General features: G+C 35.9%; 1 protein-coding gene across 3 annotated transcripts in view; it reads right to left on the bottom strand.

Moving 5' to 3' along the window:
* Positions 1–23409, bottom strand: part of tei (irregular chiasm C-roughest protein teiresias) — a 368837-nt gene that overhangs the window by 81372 nt on the left and 264056 nt on the right. For all 3 annotated transcript variants that reach the window (XM_018448499.1, XM_018448497.1, XM_018448498.1), the window contains exon 7: positions 5832–5954. In XM_018448499.1, coding sequence (XP_018304001.1) covers positions 5832–5954 — 123 coding nt within the window. The remainder of the gene's footprint in view (positions 1–5831; positions 5955–23409) is intronic.

Here is a 23409-nt window from a genome sequence, read left to right as displayed (position 1 = left end):
AAAAATCACCTCATTGTAGTTGAAGCACAATGCAGCTCTATTTCCGGAATGCAGGGCGGCACGCGGTTAAATATTTATCGACGTCCGCTCGATTCGTTCACAGCAAGAAATCGCGATTCCGATTTTTATTCGGGGAAATGCATGGCAAAAGCACCACTGATTCGCGCAGAGTAATACTCCGGCGCGGGACGGGACGCACCTAGGCGAAAAGTTCACCGACGCAGCGAATACGTTTAACGAATGTAATGGGTTCACCCGCTTAAACGGTACGGTCTAATCAAGAAAGTGGTCTCTCCCGCGAACTCCGCACAGAAATCTCTCTCGTTCTCTCCGGTTTCGTCCGGCTCCGTTCTCTCTATCTTATTCGGCTCAAGCTGCGCTGATTGACGATGAATAAAGGAAATTATGCTGCGGTAAGCTTTTATTCGCCGCACCAGCTAAAAAGCAACGTCGTTACCGATCCACGAACGGCGATGTATACACCGTAAATCCTGTTGCAGAATTCAAATCGAACGAACGAGAGAGCCTTAATTTTCCAAAAAGATTTAGAAATGGTAACGGTGGATGGAAATATACGATTTGGTAACGCCGAGCGGATTCAATTTCGCTTAATAATCAATTTAATTATGCTAATGACTAGGCGATAACGGAACGTGGAATATGCGGAATTTAATGGATAAACAGATTTTTGCTAGTATTATATATGTGTATTGAGAGCCGTGTCTGCGACACGGGTATAACGTAACCGAAATTTAATACCGTGACTACAACGGCGCATATTGTGAAATTTATAGTCCTGGATTTCATGCGTTTCCATATTTTCGCTATGTATACGTTTTCGCAAAACGTTTTCGGTGAAGCATGCATTGCTACCTGGCCCGGCTATCTTTAAAACATGTAAAAATGAACAAATTTTTCCCGAAATTTTGCCAATTTTTATGCGTACCTTTTTTTTAATAAAAAGATTGATATTTTCTATCAACCATTTTTATTTACAAAAGGTAATATTTTCTATCAACCGTTTGTAAAAAATCATTTTATTATCGCTAAATATTAAAAATCATTTTACTGTTTTATTGATTTTTAGAAAGTATCGAGTTTTTGAAGCGCACGCCTCAAGTAGATATACGTATAAAAATGCACTACTGCATTTCGTATCTATATGATGATGCATCGCGCTGTTGAACAGACAACCTTTTCACATATGAAAAGATACGCGCTTTCTTGGCAAAAGGTATATTCATTAAAACAAACGTTATTCTCCTTTCCTTTGATGTAGACGTCCGTGTCTATGCGATGTCCATTACGTGACTTACGAAGAAAATGATGATACGGATAATGTTGCTTTCGACATGCGAAACTGAAAGAGGATATTCGACAGCAGCTGATATGCTTTATCGAAATTGCGCCATTTCTTTGCTATATTTTTCACGAGTAACTTGTACATATATGAAAGATCTCAGACGCTCCACTTTTCGGATAAAGACTTTATTCCTTTGGAAAGAGCTTGCCTTCGCTAAAGATTTTCTCTTTTCTTACTGCGTTTTTATTTTCAATATTAATATCTCAATTGTAATCTAAATTAAATTGCTGTTGGATAAAGGACTTTATGACATTAAAGCTGTATCGATCAATTTATATTTTTAGAGATTTAGTCTCTTGAAGATTTTTAATTTTTGATTGCCTTATCTTTAAAATCAATAGTGCGCGATTTTATGAATTATAAAGGACATCATTATTTGAAGAGTATAAAATGAGCAAGAATGTTAGAATCTTACAACTTTACTCCTCATTATTGGTTGAAAGCATCAAGTTGAGAGATTGCCTCATGAAAGTCACTAACTTAATAAAGTAACCAGAGTGAAGCGATATGTGGCAAGGGGAGAAAAGTGTAATTATTTGTTACCTCCACATTTAGCGCATGCAATTTAACTTTTCACTATTAGTTGCTAATCTCCATTTAAATTCAAGTAAAATATATGTTATCAGATTTAATAAAAAGGTATCCATAAGTTTCTTCTTTCACAATTCTCATTTTTTTTTTCAGTGTTAATTTTCAGATGATATCAATTAGATCTTTTCACTCTACAGAAATTTCATTTCTTCTGCTCCGCTACGATGATAAAGTCTCGTGGAATGCGGATTTATATCGCTTATTCCAATCAATGAACACCTCGATTGAGAAGATAAGGCAGATTAAGCTTGGAATATGAAATAAAGATAAGATTAAAAGCTATGAAACGTTCAGAAACTGCTCACAGGAAGGAGGGAATTATAGACAGTTTTAAATATTTATCAGATCGTAGAAACGGCCGCGGACGGCGAGCTCTCCCACGACAAAGAACAGTTAAATGGTAATGAATCTATACGAGTACGTCTGAGTACTCCCTTTCGTTCGTCTTTTTGTAGATTTTAATACAATTTTAATTTTTTATAGATTTTAATTAATTATAAATCTATTATCAAAACATTGTGCTGCAAATCATGATAATTTCCGAATTACTTTACATTTTGAGCATAAAGGCTTCGTTGTTCTCATCGTTACGGTATCATATCCTGCTTTATCAGGATTAACCATATCGCTATTATATTATATTAGATATTAAATTAATTGTTATTAAATATTAGAACAAAATTCTTACTGCACCATTGTTGTAAGAAATAGATAGAAAGCTTATTTATATTTCAAAATGACTTTTTTTTCTTACAGTTATTATTTTCTTACAATATTCATTCCAAATATTTCATTTTTTAATACACACAAATTATCACAAGTTATATTTTGATTCTAGTTAATGTCAAGCGCAAAGGAGAAATGTTATTTATGTTTGCATAATAAAGCACCATATTCGCGCAATATTATTCATGATTTTTCATATATCTCATAATCTATTTTTCCTGTAATATATGTACAGTTATAAATATAAAAAGTACATCATGACGTATATTTCAATTCGATAATAAAACTTTTCATTAAACGTTAGTCATTACTTGCAATCGTTAATCGTAATAACTATATAATTTCCTTATTTTGAGTAGGTCATCGCAACACAATCACGATAGGTACATCTGTATCCGCGCCATCGTTCCTGTTGTCTTATCTCTTTCCATCGCACAAGTGCCGGCCATGCAATAGAGCAGATTAGATGGAACAACGTGCTGCTCCGATATCACGTGCCGCGTAACAGCTTCCTCGATGTTGCTTACGTACGGCACGGCGAGCGCCACAACCACTGAATCTCCCTTTAACGCTGGCACGAAATTTACAATGCGGCAATAGGCGCGGCTGCAGCGTGTAGTAGTGCATCGAGACGGGGATAATATCGAGCGCGTACACCTGTCTATCGGAGCCGAATGAAAGCAATTCTCGCGCCGGCGAGAATTGCCGGGATGAAAGGGACCGGCGTCGGTGTGAGGCTGTCCATTGTCCCGATTTCTACCGGCGTCTGTGTGGTAGACTTGTCGCGCCCGTTGCGGTACGTAATAATGTGATTATGGGATGTACCACCTTACCTCCCACCCGATTCTCGAGCTCGAGAGATCTCCGAGATTTAGGGGAGGTGGGACGCCAAGGCTGAGATGACAAGGTTGACGGAAATCGTGTGAATGCAGAACTTCGGAACCTCCCTCCTTCCCCACGTCTTCCTCAATCCCTCGAGCTAAGGACTACGTTATTATGCCGCGAGCGGCGACATGCGTTTGACTCACCTAAGCATATCGTTGGTAATAGTTTAATTACGCGAGAATTACGACTGTTCTCGAGAAATGAGTCCGCGATATTATTACGTTATAGCGGATTTTGTATGAAAATAGAAAGTCTCTCGCTTGCTAGAAGGATGCATTTTGCAAAGTATATTAAGAATGTTGCTTACAATATTATTACTTTGTGTGCTATGCAATAATTATATTATAATAATGTATACATAATTAATGATTCTCGTATATAATTATCAGGTTACGTTTTCTATTATCTAGACAATTAATCTTTCAATTTCAATATCGCAATTACATTGTGAACTCATTCATTTTATATGAGGAAAAACTAAATGTCCCTTCCATAATGATACACATTTAATCCAATCACTTTTATCAAGCTTATTAATTTTCTTCAATGACATCATAAGCTGCATTTTTCACGAATCAACAAGAACATTCCGTTTGGAAAAGGCCAACACGAAAAGATAACTCGATAATTCTATTACAACCGCTTACGTGTTATGCTTATCAATGCATTGACGCACGCGTTTACAGATAAGTTTACATCTCTCCTTTAGAGTTACGAAGCCGATATTACGCCGAGGGTCATGTGCATCAGATTTCACCCCATCCAAGTGCCTGTTTACAGTGATTAAATTATGCTCACGTTGCCGTTACACGTGCCCGCGCTAACGTGTCTACCTACAACGTGACGCGTTTCCTAGCTGTAGGGAATGGGGAGTTGCACGAAATAATGCACGTGCGCTTCGCAACTCGCCGTCTGCCACAACACTACCTGCAAATATATATGTGTGTGTGTGTGTGTATGTGTGTGTGTGTGTCCGGGGCACACTAAATGCACCCTTTTTAGTTATGAACATTCGAAGTAATGTTAGAAAGAATGATTGAAAAGGTTGAATTTCTTTTTAAGTTTCCACTGCTGCTACCTTCAATTAAAGTGAAGTTACAAAAAAAAATATATAATACGTAACTTTGGTGTAGACAGTGTTGAATATAATTATACAACCAATGCCCAGATTTTAATTTTATTAAGATAAACTTGCTCGGAATAAAAAAAAAATTAATATATCATAATTTATGTAACATGATTATTGGATTTTTGAGAATTCATGAAAGCCCTGCCCCTGATGATCTTTGTATTTTATCAAGGTAAAATCTATTTAAAATTAATCAATAGTTTGCGCATATCTAAAACGTGTTTGTTTATGAACAATATAAATTACTAGGTTGAAATTCGCTTCGAATAAGGAGTTGTTTGCTGTAGCAGTAACTAGTTAAAAATCTCATTACCGAACGTATTTAAATCGCCAAAAATTTTCCGGTTAGAAAATAATGTTACTGCTGGGAAGAGTTAATTATCTAGGTCATCTAAATAGAAGACATTAATTAAAAGATGAAATGTAACATGATACTTATAAGTAATAAATTTATTACAATTATCTGTTTTAAACCGACAAAGAGAGTTCGTACGAGGAAATGAGTAGCGTTAATGATAAAAATTAAAATATAATAAGACAATCAATTTACTAACTTAATTTATTAATTGAATTATTTTTACTAGTATATGAACTAATTATTTTTCTTAAAATTTTTCTTTTCTAAAAATCTACAAGTAAATTATAAATACTTTTATATTTACTGTAATCAATGTGCTCGAAATAAATAAATATATCTACAATATCCAATCAATATCTCTGTGAATAATCCAGCATAACTATAATAAGTTTCATTGCACTTTTATCCAAACGATTTTGCACATTTTTAACATAATAAAGAACTAATCAGAAACTAAAAAGTAAGTAAAGAAATTTGATATAAAATATATTAAACTATATATATTTATGCTAGGGAAAAATAAATAAATTAATAAACAAATCAAATAGAAATAATCAATAAGAAGACATATGTACATTGCTTTCTATTCTCTCTACATGACATACTATTTAAAAATTTTTAAAAGTAAAAAATGTTATTTTTCTAAACAAAACTATTTTACGTAAAATGTTTCTAGAATTGATTAAATTAATAAGTTAGACGTCCTTTCGAGTCTGATCGAGAAATCAGACGAAATACCACGCGCGAATTCCATTCCTTTTTTCTCGCTCGCCACTTACCGCGCTGCCAAATTGGAGTACTGGCTGGATTGCTGTCTACCTCGCATTTCAGGCTGACAGACATCCCCTCGACGATCGGAATTCCAAAACCAGGTAAACGCGTTATCGCGAACGATGGAGTATCTGAAACAGGTATTAAGCAATTAGTGTCAATGCCACGACGTCGATATACTACGTGATATCACAGAGAAACATGAAAAAAAAAGAAGAAAGAAAAATAGACAATATTACCAGACTATTATTACACTGCCAACAGATCAATTTAAAATTATGTAAAATAGAATTCCATCCCGATTTTATTTTGTTTTTAAATGCAATCTCAAAATATCTTGAAAAGAAAATTCGTTCTATTTTCAACTTGCTCTATTTCTGCGTAATATTCGTCTAAATGAATTTTATAATGAAATTCAAAATGAAGACAGTCGTTTAATAAGTAATTCAGAAAGTCATAGCAATTGCAAATTGCAATCTTCTTTCGCAGACGATAGCAAGTCTGTGAACTCGGTACTTCGCAATTTTCGAATAAGATTTCCAGTAATTTTAAAAGGTATTGGCCAACGTAATCTGATTTCTACACATTCGAAAGTCATTGTACGATGGAGATTCTATGTACGAAGATATCGGCCACTGCGGATTGAATTCAATGTGCACAAAAATAACCAATTTTCGAATAAAAATAGTAGACTTTAAGAAGATAGATTACTGAGGATACAATTCACAATAGCAAATAGAAAAGTCTTTCAGTTGATTTCCATCTTTATCACTTTTGATCATTACTTTTCAAAAGTAAAAAATAGAAAAGAAGGAATAAAAAATAAAAAAAATATTATATGTATTTATATAAATATTTATATGAAATAAATTATATATTTAAAAAGAAAAAAGATATTAACATCATAATAAATTCAATCGAGGAATAATATAAAAGTAAAAGGTTAAATATTTTGTTGTTGCAGTACAATCTTTGCATATATCATATTAAATAATTGTTATCTGCTCAGAATATAGAAACAATAATGAAACATTCTTCAGTAATACTATTTATTATATTTAACTTTATTCCTAATCCGAATACAGATGTCGTTCTTTCTTTGGTTGAATTAAATAATATTTCCACAGATTGGCACTACTCTCAAATGTACACGGCGTTTCAGTAATGTGAAAATACTTTTCACATTATAAATATCTGCTTAAATGATTTGTTTGGAGATAATAACCGTGGAATGCTTATTTCCACTATGGGAGTTTATTGTGACCTGCTTTCGCGGAGTTCACTTCCCGAATACAAACCAGCTTTCCGCCCCGAAGCGACATTATGCGCAGCGACAAAACTTCACATCATCACCAAATAGATATAGCGCAAAGGAAGCAAGAAGAGAGAGAAGAGAGCGAGAGCAACGAGAAGCGTTAGTTATCGGAATGCTTGTTATAATGAGGATGTAAATCCCGAGAGTTAGTAATTGAACGCATCAAGTGCCTCTAGAAATGAAACGTAATCGTTAGAGATGACGCGTTGCTCTCGTTTATACCTCCGGTAATCACCCCTCTTTCTCTTCTACGTTTAATACGAGCTACCCTTCCATGTCATTAACGTCCAACGTGGAAGCGGATGATGGGATTCCAGCATATTCTGCCAGTGTGTATATAGGGCGATAGACGAATGACCAACGAGGCTGGCAGAGAACGACCAAGAGAAGTGGCGGAAAGGGAAGGTTTTCAAAATTGCCGTTGAACAAACGAGGTATAGATACGAGGTCGTGGCGAGTAATTAATGAACGGGACAGTCAAGATTTTACAGGCGCCGAGGTCATATTCGTTAAAAGGTCCTACTATCATCATCGATACGAACGACAAATGGTGGAAATATCCACACGCTCTGTTGGCGCCCCAGCGAGTGGGACGTCGCTCGATGCCACCCTGGCGCCGCTCGAGCGATTTGCCGTTACCGTTATATCGCCGTTCAGCTCGTTAATATCACGCCGCGACTAACGGGACAGCCACCGAGGTCACAGAATAAATTGGAGATGCGTCAAATTGTGCGAGAGAAGGAAGAGACGAGCCCCTGGAAAATGTGGCGAGGAGGGTCGTGGTATGCGGGAGAGACGTGCGGAATATCAGAAGTGTGGCGCGAAGGTGCGGAGGGAGTAGCGCGCGGGTGGCGTACGAAATGGAAAAAAGAAAAAAAATTGGAGAAAGATAAAGCGGAAGATGGAAGCGACGCAGGAAGAAGGAAGAAGAGAGAAACAAGGGCGGTATGACTACCAGGATGGCTCGAAGTTATTCACTCGGCTATAATAGCGCGGTGCTGGGACAATGCAAGCTTAATGAAAGCTTTTCTCCCCGGCGTACCGACGACCTCACCTCCTCGTTCCCCTTGCTGTTCCCGGTCCGTCGTAGTCGCCGACGTCACCGACGCCGCCGGGCACGCCGCACTGTAGTCCCAGTGCAACAGCGTAAACACCAAACAAAGGGAACAATGAAACACAGAAGTGTCCCACAGACCTCGATCGCTTGATGAGAATTTTAAAGCACACCCGCAAACTACTAGTTCATCTTTTATTCCAAAATGGACACCATAGGATACCGCTATAAAAGCTTTTTACCACAATCCCGCGGTACTCTTTTTTTTTTCAGGTATCCGTTAATGACTACGTTTACATGGACACCTTTAACCAGATTTAGTAACATCCGTAATTATGAAACTGGCCAATCATAGCTATTCCTCTGAAAAATGGAATGACTATGATTGGCCAGTTTCTAACTACGGATGTTACTAAACCTGATTAAGGCTCAGTTTCACAACTCACGGTTAACAGTTAACCATGAATTGTGAAACTAGGGAGTGTCCGTGTAAACGTCAATATCTCTAAAGCTTTTGATCGCAAGTGTTCCCCATTCTTCATACTGTTTGCGATTTTTGAGCGTTCTCTTTGGAATTTGTAACGCTCTTTTGTATCCATTTCTTTATTTATATTCTTTCTCACAAATGATACCGGCTGATTAAATTTGACAGTAATAGTAAGTAATTGACTGTTCAACGGCGCAAATCGCACGAGCCGGACTGCGCGAACCTTTAAGGTGACCTCGCTTTACAGTAGAATGAATCTCTTCGAAAGAAATTTCTCCCGCTGTTTCAACCGGAACGCCCGTAAACTTTATACGGGCCGTTAAGCAAACCTGTATACGACCCGCGGGAGAGGATTTTGTGAACGCGTATACGTAGAAAAGGTAGAATATACACGAATATATGGTGACATTATTAAACGACTAAAATTTGTTGTATATGTAGAATCTATATTGTTCTTATACGTGATTTAATAACGATTGATGAGATGAATTTCAATAAATCTCCGGAATTACGTGTATAATTTCTAGTTGAATAAATTTCCAAGACATAAAATTTGAAATAATTTTATGATAAATCCTTTAAATATAACTTTATATTCGCGTGAAAGTAATTTTACAAATTTAATGTAACGCGCGCATTATTTGGTATGTCGTTTCCGTTTATCGAGATTGCTTTTTTACGTGAATCAAAATAAATGACACAATATAGACAACAATATTAATTAGTTTTAAAAGAAAACAAACATCGATTAAAAGAAACGCGAAAAGCCGCGATCGCGAAAACAGGAACGCAATTCGAATGCGAGGTATAATGATGAGAGAGAAAAAAGAAGCATGATTCGTTGGTGCCAGCCGATTGCAAATCATTAAACAACCATCATCGGTATAACTGCGCCGTTATTGAGACGACAAACCGCCGAATGGTTCTCGTTGCAATGCAATAATGTTCGTTGTATATATTTGTAGAACGATGAAATGGCGGGTACTGTGTGTAGTGTGAATACAAACTGCAGAATAGCACCGAGAACATATAAAAATTCGTCGGTTGCGTCATAGTGTCATCTGCGCCAAACAGCTCTCTGCAGAGTCGATTTTACGTATGTACAGCGATGTCTAGAAACAGGATTCACGTTGCTCTGTCTCCTCAAATAAATTACTTCTGAGCGAAATAATTGTAGGTATATATATATATATACATACTAATGAATTATATATTTTAGAAGATTGGTACTTAATTATTTTGACTTCAATCTTAGATTTTCCTCTTTAGACAATTCTCTTATCAGTCTTATCCTTAATTTAATCATCAGGAGTATTACAATGCTACAATTAAATCTTAGAATTGACAGCTCGAAAGCAGATATTTGTTTCTCGTAGTAGTCTTGTGTAATTTGCTGGAATCTATTACAATTGTTCGGATAACGAAACGAGGACAATAGCCGAATTCCTGTCGATCTTGCATTTCATCCGTATCAACTGCCATGCTAAACCGCGACTGGTATGTAGCAGTTTATGCACATCGAAACGACCGCGGTTTACGATGGCAGCCATTAAAGTTTAAGTCCGGCTTTATTGGGTCAATGGGCGACGCGTACCACGTGCGAAAATTAAGCCCTCGTAACGTGTCGGGTACACAAAGGGTTGGCAGTCAAAGAGGCAGACATTGAATAACGCTGCGCGGTTTTCCCATTCAATCGTGGCACGTATGCCACATAACTTTATTAAGCTTGAAGGAAGAGATGAACGTTCGACAAACAAGCTCGAAAGACACAAAGGATAATAGAAACTGAAGATACCATGAAAAATGCCGTCAGTAAGCCAGGTATAATGTTGATATAAAAATGGAGATGAGATAAGCAATTGAAAATATAAGAGATTAAAACATAATTTAGGACATATCTTCAATTGTAATTTTAATTGTAATTGTAAAATAGAGAGAGAGAAAGAGAAAGAAAGAGAAACATAGTCAATTCTCATAAACATAATATTTATTGACTGCCTTTTCTCTCCCCTCCCCCCGGGGCTCTCTCTCTACATAGATATGTATATATATATATTTACATAGGATATAAATTTACTAGAAAATTTATTTATACATATATTCAATAAAAAACCAAATATTTTAGTCAGTTCGCATGCATTACACAAATGGAAACAGATACAAAGTAAAATAACTCTTCGTTATTCCGTTGTCCTCTGCAAAAGGGAATATAACAGATGATAAGAGAAACTTGAGCACCTGATCTTATAAACTCTAACGACTTCGCTTCAGTGCCGAATCGTAACCTTAAATTCACGCAGCTTCCGCGCTCAGTTATTCTCTAAGGAATTACTGTGCAAGAGCCAGTCCTTGTTACCTACCTAAGCATTCTCGTGTTGCTACATAATTACCAGGTACTGTACAGCCGCTGTTATTAAGACTCTATTAATCTGGTTGATGCACCTCGTATGCGACACTGCATGCCAGATTGCGTTTTGTGATAGATGATCTAAAAATCTCGGTAAGCATTTTGAAGAACGGTATGCTTTGCGATTAAGAATTAGTCTCGGGCATAAAATTCTAAAACGTACGGACAAAGTTAAACGCGCAAACGCTAACAATTGCAAACAACTGTAATAAAAAGTTAACAAGACGTCACAGCGATAATACGGTCCTTAACCCTGGCTAGCTTATGCGCGGACCATGTAAACAGACAGCGGTACACGTATGCGATAAGCGCGATGCAAATTGCGGCGCGGAATAATGGAAACACTTGATCGCGTGCGTGTGCACATTAGAGGGATTCGAAACAAGCGGTAGAATTTTCATCGTGGGACCTCCACGATCCCAGACATACGTTTAATGCGACGCTCGCTGGATGAAACTACTTTATCGCCATAGGGGTTTGAGGCAGACGTGGTTAAATCACTATTACTATACCGCGATATGATATTATCGCGTTCTCCGGCATGCCATTTCACAAATCTACAAGTTATTTTCGAATTAGTCGGAGCGTCAGTGGAGCCGCACGCAGCCGACATACCGGTGCAATTTCGCATGAGGCTTTGCTTGTAGCCGTGTTATTCAAGCCTGACGCGCCTATAAAGCACGGACGCGCGTGAATTGAAGCTAGTCGGCTCGCGTGCACTTTTGTAATCGGGAGGATATGCAACCTGTGTCTGCGAACAACGCATTCATCGGGCGGAGTCGCGATGCAAATCAGATTTCGGTTGAAACACAGTGTCGCTTAAAGCTGCATACTTTGCTTGTGAATACAATGTACTAGCGTGTTGGTGTTAGAACAGATAAAAACAATAGGGTTAATGATAGGACACTATTAAAGTGAATAAGGCGATGATGATACATAGAAATGATAATAAAATACATGTGTGCGGAAAAATATGGAATGAGCATGACTCTATTGAAAGAAAAAAGTAGAATTCAATAATAAATATTTAGCAACTAAATATAATACAATAAAAATATAATTTTCATTTTTTATCGTGTTCTAAAAGAAACTTCTACTAATTATTAGTACTAATTTAGCTAACTAGATAAATAAAATAAAAGTGTTTTTTATATTACAGTTAGTCAGAGTATAAAATAGAAGAGCATAAAATAGAATTAAAGTATCTATTTTATACTCTTTCTATATTACGTATATTGTGATGTTTCAATTTTGTACTATTTATAAATTTGTGCAAAATAATTCGTATGAAAGAGAGAAAAAGAGAAAAATTATTATTGCACACTACGCTCGAAGATATAATACTATTGAGAAACACCATCAACCTTCTCGAAAGTCAAGGATCCCGGTTTGAAAAAGCAATATTACTCCGGGGATCCCTAATTCAGCCTAATTGCCCGCTTATGCGAATTCTTGAAATATTTATGAAGTTTTATGAGAATTTTTCATCTTGCAAGCGGTGCTCCTTTGAAGAGACCCCAGGGGGTTATGAAGACTTCAACTTCGAACAGCGATTATGTCGATATCAAAGGTATTCGCATTGCTGCTCGAGGCTACGAACGAACCAAATTTATTCGACCTGTTGTCGAACTTCGATTAAGCACTCGCAAACTACTTCCCTCTAATGCCGTTCTCCCTCCCCTCCTTTCTCACTCTCTCTTGCTCGCTCTCTTGAATACAATAGTTATTAGCTTTCGGAAACTTGCTTAGACTTGAAACAAGTTATGTTATATCTTGCAGAGATGAATATATAGTGATGTAGTATTATGCTACAAAATAAATAAAAATATAGATAGACTCGAGAGAGTTATGAAGAAAGCATTCAATTATTTGTCAATCATTAAATTACGTTTTCGCGACAACGATTTTTTCATTAAGATACGATCGACTTAAATACTTATACTATAGGACATTTCAGTACAGGTACATAATCGCGTAACAATGTTCTTGCTCTATGTCATAACTCCTTACATCAAGTCTTGTTGTTGTAGACGTAGTAAATATATATCGCATACGCTGTATAATTATACGTAACTAGAATCTGGTGTTACAGTGGTGCACTCTCTATAGAATATAGTCGGGAACGTGGAGGATACATTCTCCGCGTTCTCTGGAGTATAAGATATCCTATATCCTCCATATCCTCAACAGGGAATACACCACTTTAGACGTCAACGTGAGCCGCCCACGAAGCCGTCCGAGCGGGAAGCGCCCCGTCAGTTCTTGCGATATAAGAAATAGAGCGGAAACTAGACGGCTCGGTCCACGGCAATTGAATAACCGCGCGCACGCTGTTTACTGCTTTCGTTGGAATTTCATTTTCGTATAACCAAATCGACCGGTGCGAAGGGAGTATGTGTCATGGAGAGATGTAAAACCTTTTCTTTAAAATTACTAAATAAATATGATATGCAAAGAATGTTGTAATTATTTATTACTGAACTATTTATTTTACAAAAATTATTTCGAATAATGTGCAAATAATATCTGGTCACTGCATATTTTCAATTTTAATACTATATTTCTTTTTAAAGAAATGGTAATTGATTATGCTATTCTCTTTCTATAGTAATTGTAATTGATTCCGTTTGGATTCATAACATATAGCTGTAAATCAAATTAACCGTATGGAAATTATGGCTTTCAACTTGATGAGAGTAATTTGATTTTCCATAAATATTCGAAAGCCATTATCTAAATTGATATTAAAATAATCGCAGCTTTTCTGCAATATCGCAACGATATCGATTTCCCTGCGTTCCCTGAGACTGCGCAACACACCCTTGCGAACAAGTCGTCTGTTGCAATCCCATTTTTATTTTTATATATTTTTTTTCGATTAGAAAACGTGTCCTTTAAATCGACATGGACGTAATCACCGTGTCCCACCGCATATTTTCAGTAACGTTACCGACAATTTAACGTCTTTAGACCGCATGCATCGTCGTTTCAAGATTATACAAAATCGACCAACCTTTCCCTCATTTTCACATTGAGATTTTACCACTCCGTGGAACAAATCTGCGATAAAAGACTCTCTAACGATGTGGTATATGTCGTTTTAATTCACGGACGAAGGAAGCGACTGCTGGTGCGGCGGCCGGACAGAAGGAAAATCGTCAGTCCGTCGTTTTAATGAAGTGTCGTTCACAACGACGGACGACGTTCATTTTACACATACGTATGTACGTAGAAATCTCTCATCCTCGACCAGCCCTGGGAATTATATACGACGTCGGTGGTCGGATGAGCGACGCGAAGGAAGGTGAGACGAGACGGTTCACCGCGGGGGTTGAAAAAGTGAGAAACGGCGACAGGAACTCGCCGTAGCGTGTGCGAAAGAAGAAAAAAGAAAGAAAAAGAGGAAGAGCAAAGGGGCAGAGTCAGAGAAACAGTCGCGCGGAGAGCTGTCCGCATGTAGACGTTAACAGTGATATTAATGCGGCCCGGCAACAGGATACACGCGAGAAAAGTCAGCTCGGATGGCACATTATACGTCACACTTCGCTGGAGACTAACTTCGACCGCAAAGAAGGGGTGGTTTCGGTCGTATGTACAAGATAGGTTTGAATTCGCATGACGAAGGAATTTCATTTGCGAAGTTGGTTTCATCCAATTGCAGCTACGTGGAAAAACAACCAATGATATCAATGAGATGTGCTAATTAAAAAGATATAAAAATACACCTGTAATTACGTGTTATAATTTTTTCAATATAGTAAAATGTATTGGAGAATATCTTTTAATTATATTATGATCCGTTTTTTTTTTATTTAAACGTTTTTTCGCTTTTTCCAGAATATGCAAAATATTATTCTCAATATTTTATTATTCAATTTTTGATGTTATAAATATGAAAAAGAATATTTTACGCTAACCGTTATGCTGTTACATATCCGCACAAACACATAGATTAGATTATTTCCATTTCTGTAGCATGTTAAGATCCAAACTTATCGAGAATATATTAGCTTCAATTTCTGTTGGAAGCTTGGCTACGTTTCCCAAACCGCAGTTTTAGAACTGACCGCAAACGAGAGCACAAAATTCTTCAACAATTTCAAACTTCCGTCCGCTGAACGGAGGGGATTCCTGGCGGCTAGTCGATCCCGGCACAAAAGCAGAATGTTATGGCACAGGCCCAGACATAATCGTACTTTAGAACCCGGGCGCGACCTGTCTCATTTTGTGTTGAACATTTTCATACCTTTGCCGCGTGCAGGGAACGCGTAATCCGGGACTTAGACAGACCACAGTAAAACGGTCCGACGTAAACTCGTTGACGTTAGTCAGCGTCGCGTCGCATCGGTATTTGGATTTGGACCTGCACAACGCGGACGTTTGTGTAAATACGACGACGTCTGTAAATAATGACAATGCGGATGACGATGTCGATTGAGAAAACGGTTCGTTGGGAAATATTTTATCACAGATATTGTGAACCATGAGTTTTTTTAATAGTCGTTTATTCCGTACGTAAACATTACATCGATCACACAAATTGGAGTTCAATGCAAATTACTTTATTATTGTAGATTTTAAAGATTTTATATAAACGTTTTATCAGATTTACCAGTGAAATTAAAACATCAGAATTATTTTGATTGATTTTATTTGTTTATAATCAAGTATTGTTTTGTTGATACATTTCATGCAGAATTTGAATAATATCTAAGCATGTGAATTTCCAATCTTTCATAATTTTTCCAGAATTATATTTATTATTTATGAGTATACATATATATGTAATTTATTTTTAACTGATAATTTATTTTTAACATATAAAAATATAATTTTTCCTTTATTAAGTAATATATTGTTTCGCTAGAAGCTTTTGAGAATAATGATGTTTCTTATATCACAAATTTATATTACAATTAACTGTAGAAGAATTAAAGTCTTAATTAGAAAAAGAGCTGAGTGACAGACAGAAAACAGATGCCTGGCTTATGGACGTGCTCAATTACAGATAAGATAATGGTGCAAGAGAACCAGTAATCCCTCTAATGTCTTTCTTATCAACGCATAAAAACTCAATGTTCTAGATGTAAGAAGAATCCAACTTTAATCGAAGTATAGTTGCTTCTACTATATTAATCCTTTTACTGTATTAAACAATGTGACATGATTCGTGTAATTTTCTTCTAAATAATACACTTTCTTGTTTGATAAAATATCTTTAATAAAATATTGCGATATAGAATTTTCATATACAATCCAATATTTTATATAATAACATAAATCTTAATTAGGAAAATAAAACGCAAACAATTAAGTATGCTAGCATTTTGTATAGAATAGAAAAGACATCAACAACAATCTAAGTAATTTGAAAAAAAAGTCTTACAGAAAAATATAATTATTTTCTATTGTCACTCAAAATATCTTAAAAATTATTTCAATTGAAAGAAGAATCTGATTGCATTGTGATTGGAGTTTTGATTGAAAATAAACAAATCAGAAATTTCTGATTGATCTATTATAATTCTAATTGTGATAATCAGAATTCTGATTAATATGATCAGAATCTTTATAGTTCATTTTCAACTAGAAATTTTTTTCGGTGAAGGAGATGCTTCATTTTTTACATTCAGGCAATTTATTCCAGATTCTCTCTCTCTCTCTCTCTCTTCCCTCCTCTTTTCATTATATACATATATGTTGTAGTTTATTGTTAATTTTCGTTGAAGTAGCCATATTTTATTATGCAGCTTGTGCACATATACTAATGTGTCTCATTTCTACAAATCTGGGAGCATCCTTCTCTCTAAAGAAGTTTTCAAAAGGCGAGTAGAATAATGCATCCAATTCAGAATCACAGGTCTATTGAAAGCGTAGATGCCGGTGTCTCTACTTTCCGGTAGAATCAACGTTATTTCATTGAAAGCCGCGGCTTCTACAAGTCGACCCGACCGAGGACGGTAAATATCACAGGCGAATAATATACGCGCGACGCAGCTGTCTCGCCCGCGAGACATCGTGGATACACATCCGGATGCGTGAGACAGCGTGTATATGGTAATGCCAGGGTGGCTTTATGTCGAGCGTTAACGATTCCACGTTCTGTGATATTAATCTGAATTTCAAATTTCCACGCTGCGGCACCTTCGCCTGGTGCATGAAGTCGCGACCGAGGTGCATAGTGCAAACTTACGCACTGGACCGGAACTGGTCCCCAACCTAACGTCTATTTCCACTCGCAGTGACTTCGGTCTAGCGTAAAAACGTTATTGACCTCACTTCAACGAGATAGTTAAACTACCGTACATCATGCATCCGACGAGATTGCAAGCGAAACTTGCTGGTGCGCGGTTGCCGATACGCTTCCGGCATTGCAAATTCGTATTTGCGAAGGACGCGAGAGATCGTCGAGTATACGCGCATTCGTTTTCGTACCGTCGGTTTCATGATCTACGCTCCGTCGTACCGTTCGCATCTCCTCCGGAGGGATAATAATGGCCGTAAGATGTCGAATAGCGGAACGCGTCTTTAAGCGCTGTAATTTACGACAGAGCAGCAGATTTGTCGGAATAATACAGTAGTAGATGCCGTCGTAACGCTGCGAGCACTGCTTGCACGAGTGAAATTACTCGTATAATGAGCGGCGTGTATAGCGAAGAAGGTCGGTTACTCCTCGAAGTGAAATATAAATATGCTCTCCGTAGAGGTGATGGAGTAGCTGGCTGGCGCGTCAAGGTTCCGGTAGGGATAGTAAAAAGTAGCTCAAAAGAAACTCTGTGAGAGCTGAACCGTAAAGACGCATAAAGATGAGCGTTAATCTGACGTCAACCGCGGTAGGCTAGTTTTAAACTCATTAGCGAGCTAATAGAGACGCGGAGAATTTTCTCTCTTCATCAATTGACTCTGTTCCTGTTTTTTACGTTAAATATAGCGCAAATAAAATTTCTTTCACCCTCTCTCTCTCTCTCTCTCTCTCTCTCTCTCTCTCCCCCTGCTTTCCTCTTTCTTAATATACATAATAGATAATATTTCAACGTGTTACCTAAAATCGTCTTTTCTATCATCTTTTCACTCTGCGGCAACTAGTTTTATTGTACCTAATATTCATTAATATCGCTAAAATAGCCAATGTTGTCTTCGTTGTGCGTGCAAGTGTATGCAGTACAATACGGGTGTACATTTGCATAATATTGGTTTACTATAGTATGCTATATACTTCTGTTTCCTCGTCCTTATTTTGTTATTATTTGTCTTATGTTTACATTATTATTAATCATCTTTAAATCATTTATTTAATATTGTTATCTGGTTAGGCATTGTAACAGCAGTCATGCTTCACATAATTTTATTTTTTTACATATTTACATATTTTTATATGTCTTTTATGTAACCTTGTTGATACACTAAATTAAATAAAATAAAATATATATATATATGTATTTTTGTTTCTCTAAAATTTTTGTTCTCTACAGTTTATATAATCTAGTATATGTCTAATTAGAACTATTTTATTAAGAGAAAATATTTTACAACAAATATTGTATAACAAATTCGTTTGAAACAAAAATCGCTGAAAATTTAAAACGTTCCAAAGATTCAGTTTAATAGTTTGACTTTGTACAAAGCCGTGCTCCAGCAATGCTGCCAATTCTAACGAGCATTGTTCCGTGATGATCAGAATTTCGTTTCTCGTAACGGCTTGGAATACTAATAAAGCGAGCAGCCGTTAGTGATGTCAAAGACTTTTTGCGCGAGAGCGGTTACGTGAGCTCAATAAGAATATATTTTCTTGCACGCAAAGGAGAAAAGACACATGTATTCTCTACCGGAATTAGAAATGTTTTATGCATATTATTGCACGCTATGTAACTTGCGATATATACTACGCGTTGTTTCCTAGTATAGGAAAATATACTGACTGTATACTTTTACAGTTTTCCCAACATAATTGTGTGTGTGTGTGTGTGTGTGTATATGTGAAAATATTCCACTGTCATAACTCGTGACAAAACCGTTATGCTAATACATATTTAACAAAAAGAAATAAACTTTGCCATAATCAATTAATTAATTCAGTGCAAGACTATTTTATTAATAAATTGTAAAAATCTTGTTGATGGTGAATAAATTTGTTCATAAAAACACGAATATTAAAGCAAATTTAATTTGTCGCTGAATTGAACAAAATACATTTTGCTGTTACAGCAAAATTGTCGCTGTTTTAATGGTGAAATAAGAATTATAACGAAATAATTTGCAGAATTTATTCAGTAAATAAAATTTCAATTTTTTATTGGATTTTTTTATAATTATAAATGATATTTGTAATATAATTGTATTTCTAGATTCTTTAATCTTTTACACATACTCACGGATATTATAATATAAAATTGTTAATTGTGATAAACAATTTTTATTTTGTGATAATTAATTACATTTTTTATAATTTTACATTTTTTTAAATAAATAATAATCTTTAACAATTATTAATAATATCATCGAATTTAAGTATTATAAAAGCTTCGAATTTTTATTTTCTATTTCGATTAAAATCATATATACATATAATTTATTTTATCTTTAAATTTTTGCAACTGTGCATTAATAATTTCAAATTTGGCAATTCATGCCGAATGTTCAAATTCGTGTGTGTATGTACTTGATATTTCAAATATTTGCTGGAGGATGTACTATTTTGCGGATAATAATAAAATTTTCTCTTTACTCCAAAACTGCACCTATAAAAAAAATCCTATACACACACACACCGCGCGATAAAAAAAAAGAATAATCATAAAATTTTTTCCACGTGCATCGATGAAAGTGTTTCATTTTAAGACAAAATTTAGAGAAAAGCCAATGTTTTTTTTCATTCGAAATATTTCATATTGCGGTGTTAAGACTTCATGACGAGGATTTTTGTAAGTAGTTGCAGCAAAAGTTGCACGGTTCAGCTCTATTAATGTAAAGTGAGGATGATTTCCCTCTGAGGCTGAAGGAATCACGGGGCGGGTTTATAACCACGGCGATATTACTTCATATTAAGCAAAGCTTACGGCCCATAAGCCAGTCTTCGCTAAATTGACGGAGCTCATTAGCACGGTTACCTCTTCCTGAGCGTCTTGTTCCAACATCGCACCGGCGGGAGAATCCTTTTTCCGCGTATGCTTGTATACACGTCGATGTGCGCGACCACTTTTCTTCTTTCCTTTCCTTTCTTTTTTTTTTTAAAGACCTATCCTCTCGAGGTCGTCCATAGCCATGGACGAAAAAGCGGGAGGTGAGCTCTGGTAAAGCTGATGAGCTTAAGTTTACCGGTTTACAAAGAGAAAAGTTAAGAGTCCGACGCTGCTAGAGATAGCCGATGTTACATTGAACCGGGTAAAGGTATGCAAATGATTATTAAGCCGCGATGCTCAAACGGCTGCCAGCGCTCAGAGATGATCTTGCCAATTATCTTTTACACGTCTCGTCACAGGAATTTTTTTATATAATATAAGTAATCACAACAGACACTTTCATCTAATTTTTTATGCGTTCGTTAAAATTTGTATTTAAAGATGATATTTAAAGATGGATAAATATATTATATATGATTTCATATATATTTTTATATTTTCCTGAAAGTTGATTAGAAAAAAGCATTTGAAAAATCACCTGTTTTTTTATTCGTAATATTTTAATATACGTACAATAACGTATATGTCTCAATTTCAAACACATCACTCCCTTACTTCAAAAATAATTCAATTAAAAAAATTTTTTGCGAGTCGTTATCATGAATAAGTTAGGTAAATACCAATCATCAAAAATAAAATAATTGCCTTCAGAAAAAATTATCACAATTTGAAAAGAGTGGTTTTTAAATAATTGTTTTAACTCAAAAAGGGCGATTTAAAAAAAATTCACTAAAAAATAGTTTTTTACGGTTTATGAAATATGAAAAAAACAAAAATAACATTTGATCATGTTAAGAATATATACTTTTCGTCGATATTATTCAATTAGTTAATAATTGTTTGTCAAGTTGTAAAACAGTTGTTCCTTTTTCCCTTGAAACTTAATTTTCTGAGTTGTACTTTTGAAGCAAGGAAACGATGTGTTTTTAACAGATATATCTATGAAGGACATGTAACAATGTAAGCAAGGAGGCTAAAAAGCAAATCGTCTACTTTGCACTCTAATTGAAAACGAAGGTATACATACTTTATTATACGAAGAACTTGGTGATGAACAGAAATTTGAGTGCCTTTGCGTTGTAAACCGGTTATAAGAAAGGTAACTTTCTTAAGATAACGCTAAAGATAGTAGGATGCAAATGAGCATGCTGCAATACTTGAAGAAGTTTACATACAACTTCGCGTACATTCCTACAGAGCTTCTCTTTCATGGGAAGCTTCTCACTGCGATTTTCGAGTGCTTCATTCGACAAGAACTTCAACGGATATGAATTTCCTCCTCGTTGCAAAACAGCGCAAAATAGCGTGAAGATAGCGATTGGATTTCATAAAAATCACATCAGCCATAAGATTGAAGACGTGTACAAGTTCGAATTAGATGAGAAGTCAGCGAAGAGATAAGGAAGTTTTCGGATTATTAAGTCACGACATTGGAGAGACTGCCTGCATCATGATAAGAGAAAGAGAGGGGAGAGCGTGGAAGGAGAAAGAGAGAAAGAGATACAGTTAATTATGTTTTATGCAGCCTGCGTTGAAATGGCATCTTCAACTTTCTGGCGAGCAACGTCCTGCACGAAGAATCTTCCTATACATTACTTTTCTATTAGACGGCCTGCAGCGGAAAGCTCTAAATTATCGAATTCCGATAATGTAATACTCAGCAAACGAGAAGGACGGCCGCTAAGACCGGATGTATATTTAAAGCAGAACGTTGTTTTATCCTCGATTTCGAAGAAATTGAAAACAAGGATGAAAATTTCGTGCAACGCGATGCCGACGATGAGACGCGAGAGAGTGTATAGAAGACAAAAAGTACATATCGTCGCTCCCACGTCGGTGGAAGCATGAGGATGGAAGAGGAAGAAAATGGCAGCAAAGATGGGTATACGAAAGCAAAAGATGTTTATGTAACCCAATTTTCCGACCGATTGGCGCCGGGTGGCCAATTTCCGCCCTTCCTCGCGTTCCTCCTCGTTATACTTACTTTATCTCTTTATGTAAGCTAGCAGCAAATGCTTCGCAGGGACGTATAAGTTCTCGTTCGCCTCGCATCTCCGTTCAATCGCGACTTTATCTCACTTTAAAATATTGCGTTCTCATTTTCTCATTACGACAGCGAACAGATACGGGGCACTAAATCGCTGATCGTAAATCTTTTTTCAATGGAAAACATTAGGATGGCAAAAAAGAAGGAATGCACGAATGCGCAAATCAGACATAAAAAAATGAAGGGTGAAATCGCGCGGAAGAAAAAAGGAAGAAGAAAATGAATTTTCAAGGAAAACATAGAAGGAAACGCAGGAGGAAAGAACTCGATGATTTAGAGAACGTTGTTGTCTCGCTTTATACTCACGGAAAACTACTAACGACAACAACAACGATATTGTATATGATGACTAATGCTGAATCTTGTTACAGACTAGTATTTCTTTTTCTACAATTCTTTTTTCTCGCACGTATCCATTTTCTTTTTTAGGTAACCTTTCGTTTTTCTTTGTCATCGATTTTGTATAGTTATCAATTCTATTGAAATAATTGTGAGACCGTAAACAAGTTGATTCCCTCAAAAATAACATGTAAACATTTGTAGCGTCATCTATAATTTTATGTTTGTATTTCGTGTAACTAATTATGAATATATCACATATAAAGTCTAAAATTAACTAAATTATTTTTCAAGTTCAAATCAAATCTTAGAAGTCATGATTTTATTGTAAAAATAAATATATTTTTATTTTAATTATTCTTTTTCATTTGAATTATTAGTGCTTGTGTGTATTTATATATTAATAATAGAAATTTAACAGCTCATAGCGATCGCGAAGCTAAATCTTTAATGCTTTAAATAATTCAATGTGAATATACATACTATATATGTACTTGCATATATAACATATTTGTAGTCCTTCAAACTGCGCGCCGAATTGGTACCAGACTTATAAATGCAATTAAACTACTGAAATAATATCACGAATTAAATTAAATTAACAAACAATTCTTAAATAATTTTGATGCACAATCCAAGCATCATATTAGCAAGATGTTAATGTGCTGAAAAACTGTAATTAAATTTATTGCAAAAAATATTACCTCGGCCGAGAGTCGAACTCGGATCTCTTGTATTCCGTACGAGCGTCCTAAGTC

Source organism: Mycetomoellerius zeteki, unplaced genomic scaffold (genome assembly GCF_001594055.1).
Source record: "Mycetomoellerius zeteki isolate Tzet28-1 unplaced genomic scaffold, Tzet1.0 scaffold221, whole genome shotgun sequence".
Taxonomy (NCBI): domain Eukaryota; kingdom Metazoa; phylum Arthropoda; class Insecta; order Hymenoptera; family Formicidae; genus Mycetomoellerius; species Mycetomoellerius zeteki.
The sequence above is the reverse complement of the archived record's forward strand: the minus strand, read 5'-3'. Positions and strand labels throughout refer to the sequence as shown.